At 47.7% G+C, this 25,429-nt stretch overlaps 1 protein-coding gene across 1 annotated transcript in view; it reads right to left on the bottom strand.

Moving 5' to 3' along the window:
* Nucleotides 1-4,413: 4,413 nt before the first annotated feature.
* Ephx2 (epoxide hydrolase 2) overlaps nt 4,414-25,429 on the bottom strand; it is a 38,498-nt gene continuing 17,482 nt past the window's right edge. The window contains exons 7-19 of the mRNA XM_038310297.2: nt 24,016-24,111; nt 23,483-23,561; nt 21,069-21,103; nt 18,329-18,355; nt 17,265-17,350; nt 15,764-15,875; nt 10,666-10,740; nt 9,332-9,365; nt 8,008-8,110; nt 6,850-6,919; nt 5,387-5,467; nt 4,959-5,017; nt 4,414-4,788 (exon numbers count right to left, since the gene is read on the bottom strand). Coding sequence (XP_038166225.1) covers nt 4,710-4,788; nt 4,959-5,017; nt 5,387-5,467; nt 6,850-6,919; nt 8,008-8,110; nt 9,332-9,365; nt 10,666-10,740; nt 15,764-15,875; nt 17,265-17,350; nt 18,329-18,355; nt 21,069-21,103; nt 23,483-23,561; nt 24,016-24,111 — 936 coding nt within the window. The 3' untranslated portion in view covers nt 4,414-4,709. The remainder of the gene's footprint in view (nt 4,789-4,958; nt 5,018-5,386; nt 5,468-6,849; nt 6,920-8,007; nt 8,111-9,331; nt 9,366-10,665; nt 10,741-15,763; nt 15,876-17,264; nt 17,351-18,328; nt 18,356-21,068; nt 21,104-23,482; nt 23,562-24,015; nt 24,112-25,429) is intronic.

Genomic DNA, 25,429 nt, shown 5'->3' with positions numbered 1-25,429 from the left:
GAATTTACTTTTGCTAGTATTTTGTGGAGGATTTTTAAAATATCTGTGTTCATCAGGGTTATTAGTCTTTAGTTTCTGTTGTGTCTTTGTTGGTTTATGGCATCAGGTAGTTAATTCTGGTCTCGTTGGGCAGGTCTGGAGAATTCTCTCATGACAGTGTTATGCTTAATAGTTTAATGATTGATATACTTTTTTAAAAAATTGGGTAGGCTTCAGCAGTGAAGCTGGCTGATCCTGGCCTCTTCTCACTGGGCAACATTTTACTACTGATTTGAAATCTTCATGCATTGCTAGCCTGTTTAAGTTTTCTGTTTCTTCTGGGCTCACCTGGATTGATGCTATGCCTAGTTTGCTCCCATCTTCTAGGCTACCGGGCGTATGGGTACAGAGTTGCTCTTAGCAGCCCCTTGGGCTCTCTTATCTCTCTGTGGTGTCAGTGACCTGATCACTTTCTGGTCCCTTGATGTGGGAGTCCCCTCTGTATGCTGTGATTACCATTAATGAATAAAGAAGCTGCTTTGGACCTATAGCAGGGCAGAACTTAGCTAGGTGGGGAGAACTAAACTGAACGCTGGCAGGAAGAAGGCGGAGTGAGGAAAAGCCACGTAGCCCTTCCAGAGACAGACGCTGGAACTTTACCTGGTAAGCCTCGTGGTGTTGGAAAAGGACCACTTGTTGGTTCCTGGCTGCCTGGCCATCTTAGCCTGGAAATAACTACACAAAAACTGTATTAATTAAAACACTGCTTGGCCCATTAGCTCTAACTTCTCATTGGCTAACTCTTACATCTTAATATAACCCATTTCTAGTAATCTCTGTACATCACCATGAAGTTGTGGCCAACCAGCAAAACTTCAGCACATCTATCTCCAGCAGTGGATCCATGGCGTCTCTCTGACTCTGCCTCCTTCCTCCTAGTATTTCATTTAGTTTTCCCTGCCTACCTAAGTTTTGCCCTATCAACACGGCTACTGCAGTTTCTTTATTCATTAATGGTAATCACAGCGCACGGAGGGGACTCCCACATTATCGTGGCGATACACAGATTAATAGAAATGGGTTAAATTAATATGTAAGAGTTAGCCAATAAGAAGCTAGAGCTAATGGGACAAGCACTGATTTAATTAACACAGTTTCTGTGTGATTATTTCAGGGCTGAGTAGCTGGGAACGAACAAGCGACTTCCATACAACAATCCCTGAGTTGCCATTTGCATGCTTTTTCTTTTTTCTCTTCTTCTAGCTAATAGGATAATTTTTGTTTTTCCTAAAGCCAGCTTTAGTTAATTAATCCATTGTGTGTGTGTGTGTGTGTGTGTGTGCGCGCGCGCGCGCGCGCTTTAAGTCTTAAACTTTTTAAAGTATTCTACTTTAATCTTTCAACCTGGTTGAAAATGACCTTTGGCCAGTATAACTTCAAATCCACCGTCTCCTACACACAGCTATTCCTCGGCTGTTCTTGTCTCTCTTCCCACGCTTAGGTTTCAGTGTGTACTCTTTCTTTTTCTTGATGCACTGATAATAATATTGGTATGGGCAACATGCAAAATTGACTAGCAATTCCCAAGGCCTAAAATCATGGCTTCATCACACTTGAAGAAAAACAGAAATAAAGCCGGCAGAGGTGGCACACACCTTTAATCCCAGCACTGGGGAGGCTGAGGTAGGCAGAGCTCTGTGAGTTTGAGGCCAGCCTGGTTTCCAGAAGAGGCTCCAAAGTTACACAGAGAATCCATGTCTCAAAACCAAACAAACAAAAACAAGACAAACAACAACAGCCGGGCGGTGGTGGCACACACCTTTAATCCCAGCACTCGGGAGGCAGAGGCAGGCGGATCTCTGAGTTCGAGGCCAGCCTGGTCTACAAGAGCTAGTTCCGGGACAGGCTCTAGAAACTACAGGGAAGCCCTGTCTCGAAAAACCAAAAAAAAAAAATAAAATAAAATAAAAAAATAAAACAACAACAATAACAACAACACAAATAGCCTCTAACAGACCCGTTTTGTGGTGGGTACTTTTCTTGGAAGTCCTGGACTTTGTGAGTCATCTCATCTCACGGATGTCATACCTCCTCCCCACTATGGCTGTGGAGCTGCCTCTTTTAAAAGGGTGCTTCTTTAAGGAGACAGGACTATACTGGCTGCACCCTCAGTAGGAATGAAATAAGACTATTATTTATAGTGAAATGATTTTGGAGAGACTCAAAGCAAATCTACTTAAAAATGGCACCGGAACAACTCTTCACCCCTGTTCACCCTTTGGCTGCCAAAGCTATATCAGTTTAACTGCTGCCCAAAGTTCCCCAGAGCCGACCATATGGACACAATGTTATTTTCTTACATAACCTAAAGACCTTTGCCCATACAGCATCATTTATGACCTTCAACCTTGCAAAACTTTTGGTTGTTGTTGCTGCAGTGCTATGGGCCCAGTTCATCGGGCTCTAGGAAGTACGAGGCATTTTGTTGATTTATGGAATTGCTGACAATTTGAATTCAAGCCAATGGGTTGCCTGCTGATGCTCCTATGAGCTTGCATTTAGCTAGCTAGAAAAATACTGTTTTCTGGCTTACATAGGCATTCCATCAGATCGCATGTTTGTCTGGTAAACAAGCCCTTCGGTTATAAGGTCTAAAAGGGTGGAAGTGACCCTGGTGTTGCTAGGATCTAAAGCCCTCCAAGTCTTAGTATAAACAAGAGTGGTTGCAAACACATGACTTAAGCTGTTTCTCCATGCAGCTCCCAGTCTAGAGTTATGCATGTATATGTTTCATATACTACATTGTATACTTATACACATAGCTATATAGATACTGACCACCACCACCATCTGATGCTAGCTACTGATGTTCTCTTTAAAACTGAGGGAACTGAGACACAGGAACCAGTTCTTAAGACCACAGCAAGGAAGCAGCAGATCAGATGTCTATGCCAGCCAGCTGGTCTGGATTCAGATTTAGGAAGCAGAATCTAATACAAAAAGCTCAGCTACTGGAACCAAAGGTTGAGGTCCCCAGCTGCTCAAGTTCCTCTGGACAGGTTAACAGAATGAGGACTTGCAGAGAGAGAGAGAGAGAGAGAGAGAGAGAGAGAGAGAGAGAGAGAGAGAGAGAGAGAGAGAGAGAGAGAGAGAGAGAGAGAGAGAGAGAGAGAGAGAACCCAGGTGGGGCAGGCAGCAAGGGGAGACAACACACCACTGAAACTGGGCCTTGGTCAAGAAGGAGACAGCTGGAAGACTCCATACAAGAGCATGCAGCTCGGGCAGAGGGTCAAGCGACCCTGTCTCATATGAATGCAAGATTCAAGGCGAGAAAAACTGGAGGGCAGCTATTAATAGGAATCATGGGGTGATGGGGCCAGGCTAGGTGGGTCTCAGAGCATGGACTTTATCCTGGGGGAAGCTCTGAGGATCCAACGAGTGGTGTGGACCGATGGTTAGGAGGTCGCTGCTAAGAGACTCTTGTCCCAAAGCAGGACAGAAGACAGACAACTGCAAAGGACAAGATCAGTGAGACCTGGAGTTTCCCTAGATGTGACAAGGAGGTGTCTGTGTCGGGTTGGGGGGGGGGCACAAAACTGGCTCAGCTCAAGCCTGGCAGAGCTTCAAATACAGTCTGCCCCAGTGAGTACCTGAGTATACACTGCATAGAAACTAAGATTATGGGCCACCCACGGCGTCCCTCAGGAAGGCTCCCTGGATGGAACTGGATGAGGTTACTCAGCACCTTGGAGGCCCATGCAAGGCTTCTGCTCATTGGAAAGCAGTATCCTGCAGTGAGATTTCAGCTGATAAGGCAGAAGGCTGACCCAGCAGAAAGAATGCCTACCACCTTTTGCATATTGACTGATTCTTATTGACAGTGCATCTCTTGTGAAGCCACAAGCACTCTCCTTTGGCGCGATTCAGCAGAGCATGGGTAAGTGGGCATGACTCTTTCCCATGTACTGGTATATTGGGTCACCCCCGTCCAGTCAGTGGGACCTCCAAGTGGGAAATTCAGTCACACAGTCAATAACCTTGGTTCTCCGCTTTGTTCCCTGAGATACGTTAGCGGCCACCTCCCTGCAGCTACCTTCCATTTGGCAGGACACGCAGTCAGGAAAGGAGTCTTTCGTATTGATCACATTGGGACCTTCAGAGATAAAGGGACACCCACGCTCAGAGAACTGCCTTTGTTTAGCATCTGTATATAAACTGGAAACTTTACAGAAAGAGAACAGCAGGCGAAGAATAAAGAAACTGACGCAGAGAGGTACATCGTGGAGAGTTCATGTCACCCTCAGATTTAAGTCCTGCGCTTGCTGTGAGTCTTCTTCTCGACCCTGAAGGGACACGGAGGCTGGCACTCGCAGGTCCCCAATACCCTCTCCAAGCAGTTGCCTGGATTCTCAAGAACACAGAGAACCAGAAGACCAAGGTCTTAGCTTTATTGAAGGTCCCGAATAGGCTGCTTCAAAATGAGCAGGGTTGGATTTGACTGCAAAGCTACCAATGGGGGATGGGGGGGCCCAACTTCCTGACAGGGTGTGATCTCTTCCTTGATGGTGCTCTCATCCTCAGAGAATTAGCCACACACACTTTCTCCTTGGATCTAAGATGGATCTGATCACTTTTATTTAAAGAAAATCACTGGCTGGTAAAAGAACGACGCTCCTAATTCTGAATAAGGCCATGTCGGAAACTGTGTCCCTAGCAGAGGATGCTCCTGGCTAAATCTTGGAGGTCACTGGCGGATTCTTGACTTCAGTCTCCAGCCACTTGATGAGAATCTCGTTCAACTCAGCAGGTCTAGAAGGGAAACAAAGGTACGTCGACCTGTCTGAACCCACTGCCCGCACCAAGGTAGCGTGACTGAAACGACCCAGCAGACCTGAGCTGGGCAGACTTAAGCCTGCGGAGCTCATTGGTCAGGTGACCAGGGAATCACGCTCCCTCACCCAGGGACCCAGTCTCCTTACTTCTCTATCTGTGTCCAGTGACCACAGTCGTCGATGTGACCCCTTTTCAGATTAGGGATCTGAAAGAGAACCCCCACCCCATGCAGGACGATCAGCGGCAGAATGCTAACTGGGCCAGTTTGGAGTCAGTGTGACGCACAGCAGAGGCCATCCTGGTGGGGACCCCTTCCTCTATGATGTCCGTAGACCATCCTTGGAGGACCCTTGTGTCATTTAGGACAGGACTGAGGAATGGCAGCTTATCAGTGTTGGGAAAGGGAGTGTCATGGGAGGGGATGGGGATGTCAGCAGTGAAGCTGGGTCAGGGCAGAGCTTTAGCTGGTCCCCATCCAGCCTTTCGGGGATGTCCTCCTCTGCTGCCTCTCTTCTGGGCAGCTGTGCTCTCTTCCGTGGCCACTGATGCCCACTGTGTGGGGCCATTCTCTCACCCAGTTTTCCATGTTCTTGGACATCTGGGGACGGAGTACGATGTCCTTCTCGGCCGTGACCATCAGGGCTGGGACCAGGATCTAGGGGGAAACAGGTAGTAAGGGAAGCAGGCACTCAGCCACCCTGATGCCACCTGTGCCTAGGGAAGGATGCCTTGGGCATCTGCCACTAATAGCCCTTACCTCCACCCCATGAGAAGACCTTTGTCCTGCCCTGGCTCTGCTTCCACCAAACTTTTATAGGAGGGGTCATCAGAATTTGGATCTAGCAATGCAGTGGTCTCTCTCTCTCTCTCTCTCTCTCTCTCTCTCTCTCTCTCTCTCTCTCTCTCTCTGTGTGTGTGTGTGTGTGTGTGTGTGTGTGTGTGAGTGAAAAGTGGGTAGGGAGCTGACCTTGTATCTCAGCTCACAGAACCAATTTAATGGCACCAGGAAGGAATCTAGAGATCCTCTAATGGAGGACAAGACTCCTTTGGATTTAAAAAAAATATGCCAAGAGCTAAAGAGATGGACCAGTGGTTAAGAGCGCTTGCTGCTCTTCCAGAGGATCCATGCTCTAGTCTAAGGACCTGATTTTGGTTCCCAGTGCCCACATGGCAGCTGGCAACTATCTGTAACTCCAGTTCTATAGCTGATCAGTCATCCTCTTGCCCTCGAGGGCACTGTGTACTTTTGCTGCACATAGAGACATGCAGGCAAAACACTCAGACACATAAAAGGAAATCCCACTCCTCCCCCCTTTTAAGGAGAAGCCAAGATTCAAGAGTGTGAGTGGGACAGACATGACAGTTTTCTGTGTGCTACCAGAAGGGACAAAAATGAGTCCCTCCTGTGTACTTTGTTTGAGGTGTTGGTGTGCATGTAAACCTGGTGTGTGGTGTAGTGTCTCTCTGTGTGTGTGGTGGGGTCTGTGTGCGAAGTGTATATGTTTGGTGTGTATATGTCTACATACATATGTGTGTATGACTTGTGTGTGTGCATGCATGTGTATACATATGTGTATCCAGTACATATATGCGACTATTTGGTGTCAAGGTATATATTCTGGTGTGTGTATGTGTGTGCATGCATGCGTGTGTCTGGTGAAAGAGTGTGTGTGTGTGTGTGTGTGTGTGAATTTGGTGTCTGTGTGCAAGATGTGCATGTCTGGTGTATATGTGTGTGTGTATGTGGTGTTTTTGTTTGAGATTTTGGTGTGTATGTAAGCCTGGTATATGCATGTCTGGTGTCTGTGTGCAAAGTGTATATGTTTGGTGTGTGTGTCTGGTGTGTATGTGTGTGTGTAGTGTCTTCGTTTGAGGTGTATCTGTAAGTCTGGTGTGTGTGTCAGGGGTATGTGTGTGTGTGTGTGTGGTGTCTCTGTGTGTGTGTGTGGTGTCTCTCTGTGTGTGTGTGTGTGTGTGTGTGTGTGTCAGGGGTGTCTGTGTGTGTACATAGGAGGAGGAGGAGGCCGCAGTGCTCACCTTCCGTCCCATTCCCTTACAGCCCCACTTCCAGTTTCTTTCTATGTTCCGATACCAGTTCAGAGGACCTCTGTGGAGAGGGTCAGACAGTAAAGAAGGTGAGCTTCCAGGAACTGACCACTGTTGGCCCACAGTGACCCAACTGACCCATGCTACCCAGACACACTATGCCAGGGAGGGTGAGTGCCTCAGGGCATGAGTGGGGGTCCCCAGACACACGATTCCTATCTACACCTGCTGCTTCCTCAGCGAGGCCAAGTGCAGGAACTCAGTGCCACTAGGCTGGTGCCTCTGAGGGGCTTTGGGGGCAAACAGAAGCCGACCCTACAGCTTATCCCCATCCGCACCCAGAAGCCACTCTCCTGCCCCAGGAAACTCAGTGAGAAGGAACATGGTGAATAAGAGATGGTGCAAAGACACCAAACTGTGTGCACATTTGGGTCTGCATGGTTTTGCTTCTCAGAAGACAGAATTCAGAGCTGTTCTGATCCTTGGAGGATTGTTGATGTGGGAGGGTCTTCTGTTTGAGTTGATTTCATTGGTTAATAAAGAAACTGCCTGGCCCATTTGATTGGCCAGCCCTTAGGTGGGAGGAGTAGACAGAACAGAATGCTGGGAAGGGAAGTTAATAAATCGCCATGCCTCTGCTCTCTGGGTCAGACGCGATGAAGCTCCGGCCCAAGATGGATGTATGCTAGAATCTTCCCGGTAAGGCACCACTTTGTGGTGTTACACAGATTATTAGATATGAGTTAATCAAGATGTGAGTAAGAGACTGGAACTAATGGGCCAGGTAGTGTTTAAATGAATACAGTTTGTGTGTTGTTATTTTGAGGCATAAGCTAGCCAGGCGGCAGAAAGCCGGGGCGGCAGGAACGCAGCCCGCTGCTCCTCACTATAATCTGTGAATGCAAATCAATACAAAAAAACCTCTGCCTTCTTGGGGGGACCCATAAACACAAGAAAGAACAAGCTAGTTACCCGCCCCTGCCAAAGGAAGCTGTCCAGCATAGGTAGTGAGCCTCCTTCCTGGCACTGAGGGCATTCAGACACAGACAGGTCACTGTGGTGCTCACAGAGGCTGTGGTGAGAGTAACTGCCCCCATCCCACAACAGCTGAGCACCCCATCTCCCTGTCTAGGGTTCCCTTCTTTTTACCTGAAGCCAGTCTTCTTGAACTGCTGGACATAAAACTCAATTTCCTCCTCAGTAGTAATCTTGCTGAGGCTGGGATTTTCTGGGGTGTTCACAAGGAGTCCCCCTGCAAAAAGACACCCCTGTCCTCTCCCGCTGTGGGCTGAATGGTTCTATAGCTGGTGTTGCCAGCTCAGGCCGCCCCATCTGAACTTGGAATAAAGGGATTGTATGTCTTTATGTCTGTCCATCTGCCCTCTCTTCATTGACTTCCTCTTGGCCAAGAGGAACACCAACACAAGGAACCCTCCTGTGGGGTTCTCAATACAGAATTTCATATCATCTTAAGAGGCATGCAGTGTTCTGGCAGTGCCCTTAAAGGCTCCTCAGGAACAAACACATCATTTCCATTGTACAGTCCTTGAAGTAAAGGGTGCAATCACCCCAGGCTTCAAGGTCAAACGTCTTAAGAAACCAAGATAGTGCTCCTGTCCTGCTGGGTCCTAGCCCCATTTGAGCATCCCGCCCCCACCTGCATATCTCACTTCTTTACTGCTGATCTGCCTCCCTGCACCACCCTGAGCTCTCCATGGGCAGCACCTCAGCCCAGGTCTCCTCAGCCGGGTACTCGGAGCATGGAATCAACAAACTTTCAAGGCACCGGAAAGAAAAGAAGGGAGGCAAGGAGGCAGATATCCTCAGAGGAGAAGACCTCTAGGGTCGGACCCCAGTTCAGCCTATTTGTAATCGAGGCGTCATATGAGAGGTCATAGGTCAAACACTCGGAGTATCGGTGATCGTTGTTATTAAAAAGCAGATGAATAATGGCTAGGAGGCCATGCTAGGAGGGAAGCAAGCATTTGTGGGGCCGGTCCTGGATGGTGGGGCTCAGGAGTGAGTTCAGACCTGATTTCAGTTAAATCCCACCCAGCAGGGTGACCAAGGTGGTCCTCCTGAGTGGGAACAAGAGTGACCAGAAAAGAACCTCAGGGTGGAAGGGCAGTGGAGATTTATGTGGGTCTAGTGCAGCCTGCCTTATGCACACTGGTGACTCTACAGCGGCCACCAATCCATCCTGGGATGGGGTCCTTACCAGAAAGGGGTGGATTGCCCCAGATACACTCCCCAAAGCATCTTAGGACTTTGACACTCAGCTCCCTGTAAGGTAGACTAGGGTAGTATCATTAATTGTTACAGGATTTCTGTTGGGCAAGTCAAAGCTCAGAACAGTAAGGCAAGCTTAGGGCTTCTTCAGGAGCAGAAGGGACAGACATCCATGAACATTCTGCTGATGGGGAGCTGCTACCCCTCCCCTCCCCTCCCCTCCCCTCCCTGGTATACCTCTTACCCATTTCAGTGGCTTTATGCACAGCAAGCATACCCTGTGGGAAGAAAAGTTCGGGAGGATGTTGTGAATGAGGCAAAGACAAGGTGACAGCTCAGACCCCCATGACAGGACCTTCAGTGCACAAGGACCATGGGAGAACCCTTCCATGTGGGGGTATGTGCTAAAATATACAGGCGTTGGAAACCAAGGATAGCACAGGACACTGGATGCTGTACTCTGTGCATATTCTATAATCAATACCTGTGATAATGTCTGATTCGTTAATGAGGCACTACCATGAGATAACCAGAAATGGTAGCCAATGCTAGAGTAGAATAATTGCTTACAGCAATGCTGTAATGAGACCCCCCTCCCCCCGTGTCAATAGAGAGCAGATTCACACCGGTAGGATGATGGGGGTTTCGTTATACTTCTCATTGTGGTGGACAATTTACACCTTAGACACTATCTGCAGAATTTCCCCTTTTGATATTGTTGGATCATGGGTAACCAGGAATAACTGAAATCATAGAAAGTGAAACAGCAAGTGGGGCTATCCTATAACACACATGCTAATCCTGAAGAGCAGCAAAGGGGCCTCTCAGGGTCAGAGAAGCCAGCTGAAGTTCCCATCTCCAGCTGCTGCGGACACTTGCAGATCTGAGTAATGGCTTGGGCTTGTTAGCCAGTGTGAACAGGAGATGAGAACTCAGACTTACAGAAAGCCAGGAATTAGAGCAAGTGGCTCCCTGCCCTGCCATCGGGGAAATCTGGCAACCTAGGGAAGGCTCCGTAGTGTGCAGAAGCATCCGTGAAAAGGTAAAACGAAAAAGTCTACCCATGACAGGCAGATGGAAAATGTATTTGATTCATCACGGGACTAAGAGCAAACTGAAAGGTGCCCCTCCAATTCCGTCATCAGAGGCCTGCCTTCACAGGCATGTGCACTGGATTTCACACTGTCGTGGGAGCAGGGAACTCCTGTGGTGTGAGGCAAACAAAGAAGTGAGCCTGGTTGGTACTGCCACCAGAATGTAGGACAGAAATAACGATGAACCACCCAAGAGAGTGGGTCCAAAGTCCAAACAAGCAGGCTAGTACAGGTTAAATGTCACTAAAGTGGAGGTCATAAACCAAAATTATAACACACACACACACACACACGAATGCACACACATGCACAAACATAAACACATGTGCGTGTACACAAGCACGAATGCACACACACAAACATACTCACATGCATGCATACACATGCACATATACACACACACAAACATACATGCACGCATACACATGCACACATACGCAAACACACACATACACATACATGTGCCCCATCTCCCACCTCTTACCAACTCATCACTTGCTCGGAAGAAGGTTTTGAAAGTCCGACTCATGTTCTTTTCCAGTTCAGCCTCGGCCACTCCCTAAAACAGTCAAGAAAGCAAAGTTAAAGATCACGTCAAGAAGCCCTGGAAACTGTAGTGCTCTCCCATGTGACCAAAGGCCGCGAGGCCCTGGCTTTTGTCCCATCCATCCCTCGTTTTGTTTGAATTATAATCCTTGCAATTTATTTTATTGTGAAATGTGTGTTAGAAAAAAAAAATAGATAGCATATAAGATGTTAATGGATGCTTCCAGGGAGGTGGGTTTGAGGATAATGCTGTTTTTATAATGCCAGGATTCCTGCTATCAGGTATGGTTTGCAGTAATCAAGGAGGATGACCCAGATTTAAGGTGGCAGACAGGCAGACACGGTGAGATGTCTCTCTGTCCACAGCTTCCTTTCACGGTTCTCAACTAGACTGTAGTAACTTTAGCCATCATCTTCAATTGGGTCCTAATCATCACAGACCTTTGGAATGCTATCAGGGCTGTCTCCCTAAGGACAGGGCAGCAAATTTCCTTTGTTAGGAGCTGGGGCACACGTCCTTGGTGGTAACAAATTGCCAGGTTCTTCTGTCTTGAGAGAGTGTTATTACAGATAATTGCCTATCTATTATAGGCTACAACAGGCTCTCAGACACCATGTGGTCTGGATGCCAGGCTGTAGGAATGAAGAATAAATAGGTATAAGGGAGCACAGAGGTCCACACCTCCCAATATCTCCTCTACTTACTTTCCCTCTGTATCATCCTTTAAAATATAACAGCCATAATTATGAGCTTATTTATGGCAAAGCAGAGATGTTCCTGTAATGTGGATGAGAGGTTGGTCGCTACAGATACAGTCACATGTCAGAAATAGTACACCTGATGTTTCTTGGGAATGTCCATGTTCACTAATTTATCTTGTGACCTCTGTCTAATTCCACGATGTGGCAAAGGGTTCTTGGGGAGTCTGGCAGGTGGCAAACACACTGAGAATAAAGTAGCAGCGAGGGCGGTAAAGGAAGTGATAGTTCATCCCAATCACCCAAAAGACACCAGCTTGTTTCTGTGGAAGGAAGAACTCTGGAGCAAGCCTGGGGATGAGAAGGACTTGGCTGTGCAGACGGATGAAGGGTATTCCGGCTTGATGAAAAGCTGGGTGCACAGACTTGCTGGACTAGAGAATGAATACCATAATGCAAAATGTCTCTCTCACCAAAGGGCTAAAGGGTCAGTTTAGTTGATAAATACTTGTCTTGCAAGACCCGAGTGTGATGTTTAAAACCCATACAAAGAAGCAGAATGCAGCAACACACATTTGGAACCCCGGTTATCACAAGGTGGTAGCAGGTGGGTCCTTGGAGCATGTTGCCTAGTCTGTCGGGTCTAGATATGCAAGTCCTGGGCCAATGAGATGAGAAAGAGGGGCTTCTAATAAAACAGCCAGGCATACTTAGGGTATCTTTCAGAAGAAGTTCTAGAACATCTTGGAATTGCCACAGAATTGGGTGTATGCATGACACTTTCTGGGCAAGAGACTGCAACTTTTGCTAAATCCTCCATAATTCAGTGGAGACTTGATCCCCGGCTTTGTTGCTCCAGGTTTGGTATTGGGAACATCCCTTCTAGGGTCAATGCTGAGGATGCAGGTCCCCAGCAGCTCCACACAACCAGACTTCATTTTACCAACATCCCCAGTGCCGCACCCCAGGCACTAACGATGGTGCCTGCTCAGTGCAGAGGATGTCACGTGCCATCAGGCATCCACCATGCACCCATAAGCTTCAGTCCAACATGAAGTCTAGACTTGATGCAGAACAGGAGCAAAAGGTCGCACTGGGTCACAGAGGCATACATAGCCCAGCACTGGCCAACACTGACCACAGCTGATGATGTCATACAGTTCCTACAGCTGCCCAGGAATAAATATAGCACAAACAGGACCAATACCAAGGGCATTCCTACGGCTAAAGACTTTCCTCTACCACAACTGTCACATGATAAAGGAGGTGACCTTCCCATCAGACACACAGGGACAGGACAAAAAAGTCAATTTTTGAAAACCCAGCCGGAGTCAACATCCCCTTCGTATTCTTTCCTTATATAGTTTCCACTCCTACCTGCCCTCCTTTCCATCCACAGAGCCTTTTCTGGACACCTATTGACACCTTGCTTCTTCAGTAGGAAGGAAAAATAAGAATGGAGCAAGGGTGTTGGGGACAGCCTGAGACAGGATGAGACAGAAAATGAAGGGGCAGAAAAGAGAAAATAGACCCTCACTCAAGACCCTGGTTTCTATTTCTCTTTGGCTGAGAGTCAAGAATGTCACCCAAGAAAACAAAAACAACAACATCATCTAAAACCCACAGTGAAGATGCCCCTTCTCTCAGAGACAAACACAAAAACACCAATCTCCAAAACCCACAGTGAAGATGCCCCTTCTCTCAGAGACATACACAAAAACACCAGTCTCCAAAACCCACAGTGAAGATGCCCCTCCTCAGCGACAGCCCAAAGGAGAGTGCCAGGCCAGCTAAAGGACCCTGACTACCTAGGGCCTCAATGCAGCCTTCCAGCTTAAGCTTGTCCATGTCTCTGTCGTTCACAAGCAGGAACTATGCCCGACACAAACCACCTCACAGTGTCACTGACAGAAGGGACTTCTTAAAGATAAGAGGAAGGAGTAACCACTCATTTTCACAAAAGCATTTGAAACTTATATATATATTTTTTTGAGACAGGGTTTCTCTGTGTCGTCCTGAATGTCCTGGAACTCACTTTGTAGACCAGGCTGGTCTCGAACTCACAGAGATCTGTCTGTCTCTGCCTCCCGAGTGCTGGGATGAAAGGCATGAGCAATTACACCTGGCTTGAAACTTACTTTTCAAAGTCCGCTTAATATTGAGCCGGTTGTAAATTACACCTGTGACTATGTATAGCCATTCAGCTGCCCTCGGAATGTCTCTTTTTGATAAATCTCAACTCTGTTTCATTCTGACCAGGCGAGAAATTCTAAGGTCCCTAAGTCCTGACTCCTCAGGCTGCAGCTGGCCATACTGGTTTGAATCTCCTGATAATACTGAAAACAAAAATAAAAACTCAGCAATTTTGGTGCCGTTCAGTCACTTTAAGAACAATGATAATGTTGACTGATGGTAATAATTACCTTGTGTAAAATAATCACCAGATGCTGCCAAGCCCATGTGTCTTGTCAGCACGATAAGAAACAGGCAGATGCCCTTTCCATCCTCACGAACCCCCATGTGGCATGACAGACCAACCCAGGCCTCGGAGAGCTAAGGTCATGAGTCAGTACTGGGGCTTGAGCCCTGTGCATTAGGTTCTAAAGGCCATGCTTTAATGCTAGGCTCGGGAGCACAGAAGGAACAGTCAGGACACCTGCCGTTGTGAAACGCAGCCTTCCCCTTTGATGGCTTGAATCAGATAACAGCTGGCACATGCCCAGGAGCACAAGCCCTTTACACCCCCTCGCTGTCCTCAGGATGGACTCTCATGTGATTGGGTGGAGCTATTTACCCATGTGAGCTCTCTGAGTCTGACCACCTCTTGGCATCTGTTTACTCTCCTAAGCCCCAGGTCAGAGCTCTGTGGAGTCCTCTGCAGCCCCCCCCACCCCACACTGAAGTGCGCCCCTGTGCTCATCAACAGCAGCTGCTTCTGGGGTGAGGTCAGCACTCAATAAAAAAGAATCCTGCCCGAGGTCGACTCACAGGCAGGGCAGGCTGTCATCCATCACTGCCGATCTACAGCCTCCCTTTGCTTTTTCTTGCCTGGCATCCATCACCTCGCAGAAGGCGTCCATTGATTCTCCACTGTAATCGAATCTTACAAACGAGTGGGCTTGTAATTAACAAGCTAGCATGGCTTCCATCAGAAATCTCCAACTGCAAGTTCAGCATGGGGGTGGGGGTGATGATCAGTGTCTCCACTTCTTCCTTGCATGGGCACAGATCCAGGGTCAGCCCACCTCAAGGGGCACAATGTGCAGAAACAAATGAGTAGACCTCTCCAAGCGTCCAAGGGTCAGGGTCGTGGTCACACGTGGCCTTTTGCCTGTGGCTGTAGAATCCTCCTTTCTGATAGCATTGGTTCAGCTCTACGGAACCCCGGGCATCCACAGATGCTGCAAGAGCAAGGTGAGCCAGGAGCACACACACAGCAACGTGGGATCAAGGGGGCAGAGATGTTTGGTGGTGGTGGAGGGAAGCAGGGCTTCCTGAGAAGGTCCTGAAGGAGGAGTGGCTTCCGGGGGGAACTCCAGACTTGCTAAAACCATAGATATGGCAAACAAAGTGCCTGCTTAGTTCCTCAGTCTTCCCACAATCCAGCTCAGCTGGTGCTGGGCTGTGTTGCTCAGTGGTTAGAGTGCGTTGTGAATGGACTCTTGTGATTTCTGCCCAGGTGACTCACAATGTTCTCAGAGAGTCTCTGTCAAAGGTGGTGTCAGACCCCATCATAAGGATCACCACCGTCCAGGGCTGTCTTTGAAAGGCATCTTTGTGGGACTTGTGCTCTTACCCCCAAACCCCACTCTCTTCCAGTATTCTCGAGGTCCTGCTGTGGGGCTCTTTGACTGTTGGTCACATTTCACGAGTCTCAGTTGTCAGTGAGCAGAGTATAAGGTCCCCAGCAGGAGCCTGAGGGCAGCAACTTTGAGAGAGCACCCGGTTCCTGCTGCACTCCTTGCAGAAGCCGGCCTGGCATGATCCCCTGCTCCTCAGCCAGTCGCTACCCAGACAGACACAGAAACATGTTCACCTACTCACAAAGGACCTACTGAATCTGTGGTCAGGAGGCCTGAGTCTGTTCACAATGTCATTTCTACATTTCTGATTAATGCCTCAGAATATTTAAGGGGCAGAGCTAATCTGAAAGAGAGAGGGGCAGGGGAGAGGGAGAAGAGAAAGAGGAGAGAAGAAAAAGAGGAGAGAAGAGGGGAGGGGAGGGGAGGGGAAGGGCGGGGAGGGGAGGGGAGGAGAAGAGAGGAGAGGAGAGGAGAGGAGAGGAGAGGAGAGGAGAGGAGAGGAGAGGAACAATAACTTTGGTGTCTCACACTTACTGGTTCTTGGAAGTACAGTTGATAATTGAAAACTGGGATAGATTTGATAAATTCCATAGGTGACACCTCAGGATTTGGTGGCATTAACGGAGTGTTCAGACTGGCCACGGCTCTGCAGGAATAAGCAACATCAAAACCAAGAGCCTGATGAGACGGACACGGCTCAGGAAAGACATTTCAGGCCAAAACTGAAGGTGAAGTGGGAAATGACGTGCGCAGGTCTCGCCCTGGCCACGAGTGGGAGAACGGGATTAGAACACAGGCGTTTTCATTCTTAACCTAGTAGGGTTTTCCTACTCAGCTGTAGCTTTTATTTTAACTCACCTGCCTTAGGCACACAGACACATATGGGGACACACACACCCCTTTCTGGGAGCAATTGGAAGCAATCACTACAGAACTAAAAGTTTAGAGTGCCCAAGACAGAACAAGGGGGGACCTGGTGATCAGGGCATGCTGGGATGTCTCAGGTCTGATGCTATTCAGGAGAAACCTCCTTTCTGCCAGTAAAATGTTTCTAAATGTCTGCTGGGAAGAGACTAAATTGAGAAAAATAGCACATATGACCTTCCTTAAGCTACACGTCCTGCTCATGGCTGTATTCCCTTGGTTTGTTTTCAACAGCATGTAATGTGCTCATACAGCAACTTTTTGGTGAACCTGATTGTTTAAAAAATTGTGGTAGTTTAAATGTAGGCTTGGGGAGAGGCTCTATTGGAGGTGTGGCCTTGTTGGAGTAGGCGTGGACTTGTTGGAGGAAGTGTGTCATTGAGGCTGGCTTTGAAGTTTCAGAGGCTCAAGCCAGGCCTAATGGCTCACTTTTTCTTCCTGCTACCTGTGGATCCAGACAGAGAACTCTCAGCTCCTCTCCAGCACCATGTCTACTGCCATGCGTACAGCCCTGATGACAACGTACTAAACCTTTGAACTGTAAGCCAACCCCAATTAAATGTTTTCCTTTAGAAGAGTTGCCTTGGCCATGGTGTCTCTTCACAGTAATGGAAACTCTAACTAAGACAAGAATCAAACTCTCATTCTCAGTTTAAGTGAAACAGGAGAGAGAGGGGGAAGGAAGGAGTAGGGATGGGGGAGGAGAGTTCTGCTTGTAGTTCTGTAGTTGAAGGGACCAAGGGCTAGGAGGTGGCATGAACTGTCACATGGTCACTTCAGGACAGATTTGAAAGCCTCTCTCATTGTTATACTCTCTGTAGCCCAGGGTGACCTCAAACTCACAATCCTCCTGCTTCAGCCTCTTAACTGCTGGGATCATAGGCCATGCACCACAACACCCACTTAAAGGGCACATTTTCTCACTCTTGGTCCAGGGTGAACGCTCTCCTTCGGTCTAATGCTGGGACATGATCGCCCCTTATCACTCCTCTATCCACTCAGAGCCAGCCCTGTGCTCCCACAAGACACTGTTGTGCAGAGCCGAGGCGCCTGTAGCAGTTCACGCAGGACTCTAAGTCCAGCCAGCTTTGCCAATCCTTATGCCGCTTACCTCACTCTCTCAGGGTAGAAGAGAGCCATGTTCCACACCAGCACACCAGCCCAGTCATGGCCAATGAAGACTGCTTGAGGGATCCCCTAGAGAAACAAGAAGAGACACAATGAGGGTGGATTTGTGAGATGCAAAGGCCCCCTTCTTGACAGCCTAGTGATTTCACCAGGAACCCCCAGAAACTCCTCTGAGGCATGTGCCCTTCTTAACTCCACCTCTCTCTCTCACACACACCCTCCTCAGTCTCCACAAATGACTAGGCTTGAATTTCCTCAGAAGACAGGATCCCTAGCCACAAGTTTCTTCTCTCTCTCTCTTTCTCTCCTTCTCCCCCTCTTGCACACACGCACACACATATGCCCAAACATAAGACACAGACAGCACTTCCTGACCCAATACCATGGAGTGTAGACAGCCATCGTCCTCCCCTGTTACCCGCGCAGTGTCTACTGCTGAACCAGAAGTCAGTTGCCCGGCTTTCTCTCCATCTTATATCCAGTTAAAAAGCTAGGCCCCACTGTCTGGGGCTCTCTGTTCTCTCTCTCCATTGCCATTAGCCTAGAATATTCCTTCTTCCCAGTCTGCCCTATGATCTTTACATTCCCTTCCAGCCCAATGCCATGAGGCAGAGGGCGTGGCAGAGCGGTCTCGGGAATAGACACGTGCTACACGGTTGCCATGGCCACTTTCATTCCTGTGACTGAATTTGATCTGAGATTGTCGGAAGAGATTTGAGTTTTAATGAACTGTGAAGAACTAGCTTATAGGTTATTTTCCCACACCTTTCCCTGATACTCAAGGTTCCTTTCCCTGGATGGAAGCCAACAAAGGCATCTCCCTTCACATTCTTGAATGAATAGCAAAACACCCACTCCACCAACATCCTTGGCTATCTTTAATTTTGGAACCACCCCTTCTCCCCGCTGCCCGAAGCCCAAGTCTCCCAGGCCCTGGTCCTCTCTGCTCATGGTCAACAGCCAACCCTCAAAGGCATCCAGCTCTCCTCTCATTACCGAGATCCACACAGAATGCTCCAGAGAGATCAGCTTGAAGGAAAGACTCACCAGCTTATCCAGGAAGGACACCATCTCCTAAAAACAGAACACACAGACTCGGCATCAGATGGGCAGGATGGACAGAAACAGACTGCCACAAGCCACACACTGTCAGGACAAGCCTCGGGAAAATACCATTTTAAAGTGATGGGCTGTCACTGTCATGAGAGCCCCCCAGCCCTTTCCTGAACCGCAGCTTTCCCTCTGTCTCCCGAGACCTCTTTCAGTCTCTGATAGAAGCCATGGGTTCTATAAACACCACTTCATACTCTGCCCTTACTTCTAGGAACTCAGAGGCTCCAAGAGATCGCAACAGCATGGGCGACACACCCAGATGAACTACAGGAAACACCTTTCCACATTCTAGCCCATCAGAGAGGGTTACAGTGAGTGCAATGTCCTCTCCAGACTCCATGAGCTGAGAATCATTCTTGGATCTTAAGGAATCTTGGCAGACATACAGCCCCAGTCAGCCACTGCATCTTACACCTGAGAGCATGACCTACAATGGTTAAATCCCACACCAAAAGCCCCCCCAATATAAGGGTCAGTTGGGTGTAGACACATCTCCAAACACCACCGAACTTTAAAAAATATTATTGCTATGTTGCATCCAGAATTCTCAATTTGGAATCTCAAGACTATAAACATGCAGGAGGATTATGGGCAGAACAAAGACTCCCAATCTGAAATAAAAAACACTCATGTTTAGTGCAGCATATTCATGGAAGCCCAAAGATGGCATCAACCTAAGTGTCCACCGGTTAGTGAAAAATGCAGAAAATTAGGGGCCCATACACAAAGGGGTACGAGTCAGACACAAAAGGGTGGAATCAAGTTATTTATAGCAACATGGAGGACGTGGTGCTAAATGAGACGAGCCAGTGGAGAGAGGCAGGTAGCGTGTGGGCTCATTCTTACGAGGTCTAGGGCAGTTATCTACGAAGCAGCGTTGAAGGATGGCTAGCAGAGGCAGAAACAGTGGACACGAGACGGATGAGCATAGGATTGATCAAGGGATAAATAATTACAATCTGAGAGGGAGAGATGGGCTTCAAGAGCCCTGCTCCATAGCAAAGTGACTATAATTAGTGGTGACATATTCTTGGAAAATGTCGGGTGAATGTCATGTGCTGTCAGCATAAATGATGAAGGCATGAGGTCACGCCTCTGTCAGGTACCTGGCTGTGATCATTGCATAGTGGATATTAAACATCAAAACACCTCGTTATGCATCTGTTTGAGGTCACGCCTCTGTCAGTTACCTAGATGTGACCGTTCTGCAGAGGATATTAAACGTTTTGTTATGCATGACAAAACACATTACTTGTCAATTAAAAATTAAATAAGAGGAGAGTCCAGCTTCAGAAAAACTAGAAGTTATGTGATGAACTGCCACCTAGATTTAGGAGTTGTAGCTGAGGGAAATTATTTTGCAAAATATTTGGGGAGTTATGATGAGACAGTTTTCTGGGCACTTGAAGACAAGTGATGGTTATGGTCTTAACTCCATTATTTTTCTAACCTTGTATTTGAAGCCAGTGTCATCTTTTTAAATACAATTTTATGTTTAATTTATTGTGGCGACTTTTTAAAAAAAAGAGCATTACAAATATAAGTCACATACCATTTAATTAGCCCCTCCAAAGACCACACTTCAGTGGGTTTAGTATAATCAGACTTGGGAAACCGTCACCACCATACAGTATTAGAAAGTTTTCATTGCCATCAATATTTTAAACTTCCCTTTAGGCTTAACCCATCAGGCATCACTCTCTTTTCTCGTTCCCCCGAGTCTTGGCAGCCACTAGGCTGAGCTCCCTCTGGATTGCCTGTTCTGAGCACTCCATACAGATGGAGTTAATTGGTACGTGGCCTTTGTAACTGGCTTCTGCTTGACGTGGTAGCTTCCAGACTCACTCATGTGGGGATATGCTCCACTGCTCCATGGCTCTTCATGCAACTTCCGGGGCATGGATCGTGGCACAGAACCTGTTTACTCATTAGCAGATGGTGTTTGGGCTGTTCCCGCTTTAGGTACTAACGGATGGGGTTGCTTTGAATAGCAGAGTCTGGGTTTTCTCATCATCGGGTCTCCTGGGCTAGTTCCTAGTAGTGGATGTACTAGTGATACTTCAAAGACAGAAGGACAGAACTGTTCTCTTCCCCTCGTTTGTTTTGGTCTCAGGACCCCATGCAGGAACGCGGTTCTGTGAAGCACCCCAATGCACCCGCTGAGACCAGATTCCAGGAGAAATAAGGTGAGTGGATGGTGGTGGGGAGCGAGAAGCTCCTCAAGTGAGTGACTGGGAATTTGGTGGGGAGACCTGAGCAAGATCGGGAATAGGAGGAGAATCACAGCTGGGAAACAGGACGGAGAACAGTCCAACCTAGAAGCTGGGCTTTTCTTTGAGCTTTGTGGCAGAGAAGTCACAGTTTCCATGCAGAGCTGCTGACTGAAGACTCAGAATCGGATGGAGAGTGGAAGGTTTCAAATCTGGATCTACTGGTTGTCAGCCTTGGGCAGCAACCTTAGGCTGTCCAGTTTTATCTGGGAATCACACTTTACGCTTCATGCATGTTGGCCAACATTTAGAACTAGCACCTTCATGTTCAGAGACAGTCAATACCTAAAGGCTGTCTATTGTGCTTTCTTATGGTTTAAATGGACACCCAAATTTCCAGCTTAGGCCAGGGAGAAACTCAGGATGGAAATAGCATTGTAGATGCTACTGAAGAGGCTTCTTACCTTACATAGCACTTCCATGGCATATTCCTCTATCTCTGTAATTAGAAATGAATGAATGAATAAACAAACAAATAAATAAATGCTAGGCATGTTTGTAGATACCTATAATCCCCAGTATTAAGGAGATAGAGACAGGCAGATCTGTGAATTTAAGGCTTTTCTGGTCTATTTAATGAGACTGTCTTTTTTTTTTTTTTTTTCAAAACAGCTTTGGTGCCTCTCCTGGAACTAGCTCTTGTAGACCAGGCTGGCCTCGAACTCACAGAGATCTGCCTGCCTCTGCCTCCTGAGTGCTTGGATTAAAGGTGTGCATCACCACTGCTCGGCAAGACTGTCTTAAAACACACACACACACACACACCACAGAGATATATAATGTGATTTTTAAATTTATAAACAAAAGTTCCTTTTATCAAAACAAACAAACCAAAAGCCAAAACCCTCCCAATATATTGATTCTGTTTACTTTTTAAGTCTATTTTGAGTTGGGTGTTGAACATCACAAAAGAGAAAAGCCCAATTTGATTTTGTTGGGTGTTCCTTACTGTCTCTATTGAAGACCTAGGTCCTCCTTGCAATGTGTTCCTGGCACACTTGTCAAAGACCAGTTAACAGTGTGTGTGTTTGTGTGTGTGTGTGTGTGTGTGTGTGTGTGTGTGTGTGTGTATTTACTTCTGAGCTCTTTAGTCTGCTCTACTTGTCTGGACCTCTGTCTCCATTCTGGTATCACACCACTTAACTTCTGTGAACTTGGAATAGTATTTGAAATCACAACATTTGATATCAAATCCCTACATCTTTTTGCTTTTTCTCAAAGTGCATTCATTTTGTTGTGGATTTGTGTTGTTCTGCATGAACTGTAGAATCTCTTTATTTCTGTCTAAAAGTATGCCGTGGAGCACTTGGGAGGCGGAGCCAGGGAGTGAATTTAAGGCCAACCGAGTTACACAGCAAATCCCTGTCTTGGGGGAAAAGAAGCCATTGAACTTTTGATAAGGGCCACAATGACCTTGAAGACTGCTCTGGGGAGTGAATGGCTCTTTTTAAAACCAATCATAGTGATTCCAGTGAGCATAAAGAAAAAGACATTTAAAAAAAAAAATCCAAATGGCGGAAATGTCAGAAAAATAACAGAATCATTCAATAAAAGTCTTAATCCCTCACTTTTCATAAGTTCTACTAAGAATGTGATGTTGTAGTGTCATTCCTGGCAGACTGTCCTGAGCTAAGCTAAAAGCAAGTATGTTCATCACCGAAACTGAAAAGCGGATTTCCCTGGGCTCTACAGATGAAAGCCGCCCTTGAGTCTACAGTCCAGTTTCTGTCATTCAGGAGGCAAGGGTCACTGAGCCGACATTGCCACGCTTAGGGGATAACCCACCACGCACTCCAGGACAACATGTCACAGGACCTGGAGGGTGGTCCTGTGAGTGGCCAAAGCCCCAGCCTAGGTCAGCAGGCTTCAGTCACGGGAGCCCGCCATGCCAGATGTGATCACTGGAGTTAGAGGGTGTGGGAAGCAGTTTAGGGAGCCCAGCTGTTAACAGCATCACTGTCCTTTGGAGGAGCTGTGTTCATGCCTGGCTGCATCATGCCCCTGCCTCCGCACCTGGGCTCTGAAGACTCACTTGATCCTGATAAGAACGAAGAACTCTTCCTACCAGGAAAAAAAACGCTCAGAAACCTACAAATGGCCTCAGGGTTGAGAGGCTATGTAAGGTTTACTCTTGGGTTCTGTAGCTGTAGGGCTCAGATCTGACCTACAAGTGCTGCAGAATCCAGCAGTTCTAAAGAAAGGAAGGCAGGGGTGTGCAGGTGTCGTGCACACGCCCATGTCCAGAGCAGTGTTATTCAAAGGAGCCAAAAGATGGGGGCAACCCAGTGTTCCTTGGTCACAGGCAGATGGTGGTTTGTACTCTGTGAGAGCATTCAGCCTGAAAGAGAGGAGGTGCTGCAATCCAATAAACACTGAAGGCACCATACTAGCTGAGATCAGCCAGTCATGAAAGGGTAGCTATCCTGTGAGCCCACTGACACGAGGTATCAACAGCCACCTTCACAGAGAGAATGGGTGTGGCCAGGCAGAGGGGAAGAAACACTAAGGAGCTGAATCTGGTCTTTCAGCTAGACAGAGGAAAACCTTTCTAGAAATAGATGGTACGTTCCACATCCCTGATGACCGGCAGAGGGCTGCTTCTGGCCGGAGCCTGTGGACCTCCTGGGTCCCTCAGAGTGTACAGAGCAGCTGTGATCCAAGCCCAAAGAGTCAGAACACTGCAGGAGAGGATCAGGACCTCACAGATGTGCTCAACCTGGACAGGGCTAGCTCAGGGGGGCTGGAGAGCTCAGGGGCGCTAGAGATGCCAAACAGAGAAGCATGACCACACGGGAAGTCTATAGGATTGTCAGCTCACCTGGAGGGGATGATGAGTCGCCATAGCCTTTCATATCTAAAGCCAGAACCCGGAAGCCCGCTTGGGCCAGAGCGGGGATCTGAAAAACAAAACAGTCCAAGGGCATGGCAGTCCTTCGCTGGTCTCCTTGTTTGCATCCCTTCCTCCCTCTCTTTTGTGAGTGGATCCACCCAAAGTGCCATGTGGCGCCTGTTAGTCTCCTTCCCATGGAGCTAGAAGAAGCCCATCTCATAAAATTGCCATGGACAGTGGTGGGGTTGTACACTGCATCAAAGCCACACTGGGCAGAATATCTTTTCTGACCAAGCCTTTGCAAATTTCTATGTTCCTTACTAAGATTTCCCAGCAAGAGGTGAAGAATGTCCTCAGGAAGTAGCCTGAGGATCAGTACGGCCCCAAGGTACTTCCTATACCCAGCGTTGAGGTCCCAATTTGGAGATGATTCTTCCACAACCTCCCACGCTAGCCCACACACAGCATCTCTCTTTCTCTCCTCACCCTGACTGGGGAGCACCTTCCACAGTTTCCCTTACCTGGTACCTCCAAGAAAACCAGCTCTCAGGAAACCCATGGCAGAGGCACACGGCGGGGCCAGAGCCCATCTCCACGAAATGCAGACGGCTCCCAGGCTGTGAAAGAGAGTCGGGAGTGATAGTAATCTTGATGGTGGGGTAGGAAGAACTGGGCTCACTTATGTAGCGGGTATTCCAGAAGCCATTGCAAGGGACAGCCAGACCTTGCCTGACCCAGACACCTCCGCTTGAGACCCAAAGGCTAGGTAACAATGGCTGGGGACTATGAGTGACCAATGTGGGTGACACGCCTGACAGTTTTCTCTACGATGTGAAAAGATTATGCAGTTGGGAGCAAACAGAATCAAAACAGTTTAGCTTCCTCTTTGGCAATGTATAGAATACTATGTTTATTTTATGAGAAACTATTTGCTTCGTGTGTGTGTGTGTGTGTGTGTGTGTGTGTGGTGTGGTGTGTGTGTGTGTGTATGGGCATGTATGCGAGAAAACATGTGCATGTATGCATGTCTGACACCCAGAGGTCAACTGTGAGTATCAATTCTGGGGTGGTCTGAATGGCAAGAACCCCTGGAGGCCCATGTTTTTAATTTTGGTCTCCAGTAGGTGGAACTGCTTGGGAAGGATTAGGAGGTGTGGCCTTGTTGGAGGAGGTGTGTTAGAGAGGGTGAGCTTTGGGGTTTCAGAAGGTTTGGGTTATTCCCAGCATGCTCTCTCCATCTCCTGCTTGTGGATCAAGCTGTGAGCTCTCAGCTGCTGCTCCAGCCACTTGCTGCCCTACCTTTGTTCAACTATCAAAAACTCTAACCCTCTGGAACTGTAAGCCCAAATAATCTCTGCCTGCTATAAGTTGCCTTGGTCATGGTATTTTACCACAGCAACAGAATAGTAACTAAGACACATTTTCTAGAGCTGTCTACCTTATTTGCTTAATTTTAATTTGTTTGAGACAGAACCTCACAAAACAGGTTATCTTTGTTGGTCACCAAGCCCCAGGGATGTTTGTTTCTGCTTCCTAGTGATTGTGATGGCAAACACACCGTCATGACTAGATCTGTATTTTACATGGAACTCAGGATTACACAGTAAGTGCTCTACTCACTGAGCCACCTCCCCTCCCCAGAGGTTTGCTTCTTAAATAGGAATTGTTTGTACAGTCCTTTAGGGTGACTCTATTGGCAAGATGACCCTGAAGGCTTTTAACATCTGCATGATCCCTTCTCCCTGGCACATGCTGGCATTTTCTAGACATGCCTCCCCCCTGGCAATAGTGATGTGGGCACAGGGCAGAGTCCTGGCCCATCAGAAGACATGAATGCTGCAACAAGGGCTCCGGCCACTCACCATGCTTTGTTCTCTTCTGTTTTCCTATCTGTGCACTGACAACTCAATGGCCCTTGCTATTCTGCACACATGG

Source organism: Arvicola amphibius, chromosome 13 (genome assembly GCF_903992535.2).
Source record: "Arvicola amphibius chromosome 13, mArvAmp1.2, whole genome shotgun sequence".
Classification (NCBI taxonomy): domain Eukaryota; kingdom Metazoa; phylum Chordata; class Mammalia; order Rodentia; family Cricetidae; genus Arvicola; species Arvicola amphibius.
Note: the sequence above shows the minus strand (reverse complement) of the source record. Positions and strands in the feature narration are given on the sequence as shown.